General features: G+C 36.8%; 1 protein-coding gene across 1 annotated transcript in view; it reads right to left on the reverse strand.

Annotated features, from left to right (window-relative positions):
- castor2 (cytosolic arginine sensor for mTORC1 subunit 2) overlaps positions 1 to 5,634 on the reverse strand; it is a 47,830-nt gene extending 42,196 nt beyond the window's left edge. Inside the window, exons 1-2 of the mRNA XM_041236531.1 lie at positions 5,228 to 5,634; positions 1,035 to 1,105 (exon numbers count right to left, since the gene is read on the reverse strand). Coding sequence (XP_041092465.1) covers positions 1,035 to 1,105; positions 5,228 to 5,340 — 184 coding nt within the window. The 5' untranslated portion in view covers positions 5,341 to 5,634. The remainder of the gene's footprint in view (positions 1 to 1,034; positions 1,106 to 5,227) is intronic.
- Between the last annotated feature and the right edge of the window lie 366 nt (positions 5,635 to 6,000).

Raw genomic sequence — 6,000 nt, forward strand, 5'->3', positions numbered from 1 at the left:
TTAGGTGTGTAATCGCTTCACTTACACAGGGGTGGGCAATCTTGGTCCTGAAGGGCTGCAGTGGGTCCTGGTTTTCGTTCCACCTCAGCTCTTAATTACTTAATTGAACCAATTATTTGCTAAATTGAACAAATGAAGCCTTGTTTCCAGTTCTGAAGCTGGTGCTAATTTAAAGGCAGCTATAAAACCTGCAGGCCTGTGGCCCTCCAGGACCCTGATTGCCAACTCTTGACTTAGAAGATTCACCTGACACTCTGCATTCAACTCTGTGCTGTGCCTCAACCAATGGCAGGCACACAATGAAACTTGCAGGAAATGTAGATAAGGGTCTAGGCTACAATCTATCAAAAACTGACCAAAATCCAAGGTTACACGATTTGACCTGGGTGAGGTCAAAGGTCACAGATTCACACAGCTTTTTTTAATCTTGTATTTCACATCAATTGAATGGATAGTCCTATTTCAGAGAATGTGGCATTAGAGTAATCAATCCTTGAAGATATAAAAGCATGCATCAGTTTCTCAGCATCTGGTCGGGAAAGAATACTTTTCAATTTGGCGATATTTCTTAGATAAAAGAAAGAGATTTTGGTAACATTTCTAATGTGTGGTTCAAAAAAAGATCTGGATCAAAGATCACTCCTAAGTAGGGCTGTCAAACCTTTAAAACATGTATCTTAGTTATTCTTGTTTTTAATCCCATATTTAATTGATACAATTACTGCATCCATCTTAAGCATGGCAAACCAGGATAAACTGGTCCTCCTGCTTGTATGACTCATAACAAAGATCAAATGGTTGATGATGGACCAGTCCATTAAAAGACAAACCTTAAATGAGCCAGGGAGACTATGTAATGATACCAACTATAAAATCCACTTACTCTTCATTCAAGAACCATTCTGTGAACTGCAATGAAGTGTGCTGTGTGGTCCTGTACCACGACACAAAGGATACATGCCACTATATCATGGAAATAAAGTATTCATCGAAACACAATGAATCATTACACCCCTATTCAAAACAGAACTTACCTTTAAACCCCTCTTCATCCACAATAATGGTATAGTCCTCTGGTGTTTCTGTCAGAGTGAAGAATTTACACCTACGAGAACGGGAGAGAGTTTTACAAAAGCGATCGCAAAGTATCAACTTTCAGCAAAAATGTGGCCCACTCAAGCATTTGTAAATACCAATTTACACCAACAAGATTCATGAAATCAAGTGACTGCCTCAACAACATGACTAGGCAACCAATTCCATATAGACAAGTGTCTATAAGCCTTTTTCCATCCAACTTTTAAGCTTTGTAAAACTCATGCAAATAAGGAAATATATCCGACAAATGCTATGGAAAACAGTTTGAGTCGACTTTTAAAAAGTTTTTACTCGCATGACAAGCTCGCTCGCTAGAGGTGGTGTTATTATTTTACTCGTAGCGACATTTTATTCAACACTTGCATGGAAAACTGTAACGAGCATATTTCTGGTCCTAGCGCCCTTCTTCGTCACTCCAGTGATGTCAATTGTTTAATGAGCATGCTCTGATTAAAAGAAAATGTCCAGAATGTTATGTCTGCCGTGGTTAAGGCAGGGGAAATTTAAAGTTGAATAACCTTATTTGTAGTCGAATACACCCCAAAAACTAAACCACCCCTTGTTTATGTAGAGGTAGGGGACCTCTAAGTCGTGACCAAGATATGGGTTCCCTCACACAACCGATGGGTCTGTGGCATGAAACAGTCTTCACTGATTTACATTGTACAGTAACGTGCAGTAGCATACTTTGGAATTTTAGACACACTGATGCACCTGCCAGTGTTCATTTATAATGGCTGGCGTTAATAAAGCAACTACAATGTAGCACAAGTACTCCCTCTGGGAGATACGATATTTTTACATATGCAATGGATCACGAGAGCCAGTTAAATCCGATATGACAGTTTCTGCTGTAGTTTACTTGTTTACCATGTAGAAGTGCAGTAAAAGTAGCCTCCAGTACCTTGCATTTAAATAAAAATTCCCCGATCTGCCAAGAGGCAATGGACGCATTGCCCTGAATAGCAAAGCTTTTCTGACCGTCGGGGGGGAGGGGAATGGGACGGACGGACTGCCTTTTGAAATACATATTTTTATTTTGACTATAACCTACAATATTCTATTTTATTGTTATATACAAGCGTGCTGTTATCTCTACTGGACCTGGCAGCCATCAGTTCTTTTGTTTTGTACAAGGAATGCACCAGGGAGAATATCAATAGGAGAGATTTCATCTTGAAGCCACAGCGTTTCAGCAGAAACATTTCAATCACAAAACTGCATTCAGAGCTGCATCGAGTGACACACACGCAAGAGAAAACATATGGTAGTTTCGTTTTTATAGTTTTGTATGTACATACACCTTTTTACACACTAGTTTCTTTTGAAATGTTTATATATATATATATATATATATATATATATATATATATATATATATATATATATATTATATATTAAGCTTTATATGTGGTAAGTTAGAAAATAAACCCTTTTATGTTTAATTGATCATTTAAATATGGTGTTCTGGCTGTACAGATGTTTGATATGATGTGCTTGAATAAAACTTTTGATTTGTATCTGATAGTTTGTCTTTCATTTTAATACTGATGATACAGATTTATGAATACTGATACTGTTTAAAATGTAACCGTCATAATGACTGCTGGCTCCAGTTCTAGTGTTAAACACGTTCCAGCTAAAGCCAGAATAACAACAATTAAAAAAAAAAAACAACAACATTGACTACTGTATCTTCATAGGACACAAGTTATGACTAATGTGAATAACATATACTGTATAACAAAGCAAAATCTGTGCCATTAACAAACACAAAATGAACAGGACTGTATGATAGTTTGATTCAGAGTAGTGAACTGTTATAGTTGGAAGTGTAGTACTGTATCAGTAGTATAAATACATATTTACATCAGCAAGGACACAGCAGATCGTTTCAGATTTTTGCTGCATTGCATCTCCTGTACGCTTAAAAAAGGTGCATGTGCTGTGGGGTATTTACACTTGCAAGCACATTTTATACAGCCTGCTATATTGATTTTAGTAGAATAACTATATAACTCCCCCCATTTGAACAGCCTTAGGTGAACAATCAGTTAACATCAGAGCATAACTCCAAACCAGGTGCAGTGTAGCTGCGCTCTGACAATGCAGGACTGTCTTTAAACACACAGAGCTCCCTGCTTTTTTGTTTAATGCATTTTCTGTTTTCTTTTGCCAGCTGGTAGCAAGACTAATGAAGTGCAACTAATTCAATGCTGGTCAGAAAAAAAAGAAGACTGCAAACCTGCAACATTTTAGTTTTATCGCACAGGGACAGTCTCACGACAGGTGAATAGCTGGCTTTGGCTACCACTGCATGTACAAACTGAACACAGTTACAATGCTTCTGTTTATAAACACATCACTCCTGGGAAAATACTCAAACACTGCTTGAAATGTATTCCAAAATGACCATGTTTATGCTACATATAACAGTACAAATGGCCTTCAAAAAAGATGCAAGGAAACCAATGCATACATGACTCAAAAACACCCTCCCATTCACCTGTACAGAAGAGGCATCTCTCCATTCTGCAGTATGTCATGTGATTTAACTTCATTATTCGTTACAATTCTGAAAGACTATCTGAGCATGAAACAAACTACATAAGCTTCTCCCATCCGGGATAAATACAAAATTATTTTTTTAAGGCTTGGTTTGTTCTTTAGGAGGAGGAAAACAAACTGGAAAGACAACAAGGTATTGATTCTTATGATGTAGAATGCAAAGAAGGGTTAACTATTGGCTCATTCTAGCTCAAGTCTGCGTAATTGTTGAAATAAAACATGGACACTGATTCCAGGGAGAAATATAGGACTTTCAAGTGGCTCATGTGAGGCACCTACCCTAGGATAAAATTCAACTTTGTTTCAAAATGTACTATAGCAGTGCCCAGACAAACTGGACTTAAAGTAAGCAAGGGCTTGAAACCTGATACAGTCTCCTGTACGAATCAAATATGCTCTAACAAATGATGAACTTCTCCATGCTAATAAACCGGTGTTGTTATATTCCTCTAACTGTCAGAAGAGAGCGCTGCACAGTGATTGTACCATTAATTTGTATAGGAGGTGGGGTCAGCGATAGCATGTTTAATTTAGTCAGTCATAGCGGGACCACAGTGACAAAGAGTACAAATCACTATAGCTGGAATTTGAAAAAACAGAAAGAAAAAAAATGAAGTTACTGTATGTGAATGACATTAACACATAAACACTGTTGTTTAACTAGAAACTACAGAATTGATTTTTACTCAAGTTTAAACCACTAAAAGGAATGGCACCAGATTACTTGTCAGTTATTATTGTCCCTCTATCGCCTCAGCCTGCTTTGAGGTCAGCTGATAGTGGCCTGCTCTGCACTCCCAGGGTAAGGTTTAGGATGAAAGCAGAGATTGCGGTGTGTGTTCAAGCTTCACAACTGTGGAACTCTCTGCCGATCATGTCAGAGGTTACCCGACAGTGGCTACTTTTAAATCAGGGATTACCACTTATGTCATGGTTATTTTAACTGCTTTATTTATTTATTTATTTATTTATTTATCTATCTGTCTGTCCTCTGTTAGTGTTTTTATAATATCTGTCTTTGTTGCTTTATTTTAACTTGTGTTAAGTGCCTTGAACCACGCGGCATGAAAGGCGCTCTATCCATACAAGATTATTATTATTATTATTATTATTATTATTATTATTATTATTATTAACCATACTTGTAGCGTAAATCCTTAGTTTCCTTAGCTAGTCAGCATACCATTAATAAACCCCAACTGTTTTGATACACATAGCTAGCGTGTTTATTTAACAAAATACAGGCCTTTAAAAAAAACAAAAAAAAAAAAAAAAAAAAAAAACAAGCAAATAGATGACATGCATTCTGTATTTAAATATTCTTCGCATTTCCAAAAATGAACACTGGGGGCCGGTATTCAGAGCCCCGCCCCCTCATAAAACAGATTAAAGAAGCATTTTCATTGCATATCAGCAACATACAGAACCAAGTTATTAATTACTCGCACTGTTGACACTGTATTCGGTAACTTGTGACAAATTCGACTTTAGTAAATCTATTTGCAAATCACTTGCTTCGCATTTACTTGCTGCATTTCTTCATGTTTGCCGTTATGCTTACCTTGTTTTGGAGGGCAGAAAGGCGAGTTTTATTAATCCGTGTGTGAAAAACTGGATCCCTTCTTTTGCTATGCTAGCTACTTTTAAACTGTGCTCTAAAATATGCAGCTCCATCTCTTACGCCTTTTCATTTGCATATATCTAAAATCTTCGATATATATTTGTTTATGTATTTATATTATATATGTATTTGTAGCGCTAAAACAAAGCTCTGAAAAGCTATAGGGACTGGAGTGAAAAAAAAAGTTCTCGGTTAAGAGAGAAACGGAAAGAGCAGTAACACAAGTGGAGAAGAAGAAAAAGCGGAGTTAGGAAAAATAGCAAAGAAAAGAGAGAGAGTGAGTCCCAGTGTTTTCTCTGCTGAGAGGAGTTGGAATAGTCCAGCAGCTGGGTTCAGTGTACAAACAACATGTCATTCAAACCAGGGAGGGAGGTCCAAGTATGGGCTCATCCACGGATGCATGATGGGACTTGTATTTTTTTTTTCTTATTTCTCTATCTTACATGTAGTTTAATGACAATCTGTCACAATCATGTTAGTGGTGAAGATGAACAATACAACAATTACACTTACCTGTAATTTCTTTATGTTTTTTACACCCCAAAACAAATTTATATTCTCTTATATTGTACTTACATTAAAGGGGTTGTAGCTAACAAAATAATTCCCTAAATCTTACCTGTTACAGTACATGTGCATTATTTAAACATGATAACTGCTGCTATGCTTGGTGCAATACATATTTCTGCCAGCTATTCTATCAAATAGTGTTG

This window comes from Polyodon spathula, chromosome 41, assembly GCF_017654505.1.
Source record: "Polyodon spathula isolate WHYD16114869_AA chromosome 41, ASM1765450v1, whole genome shotgun sequence".
Taxonomy (NCBI): Eukaryota; Metazoa; Chordata; class Actinopteri; order Acipenseriformes; family Polyodontidae; genus Polyodon; species Polyodon spathula.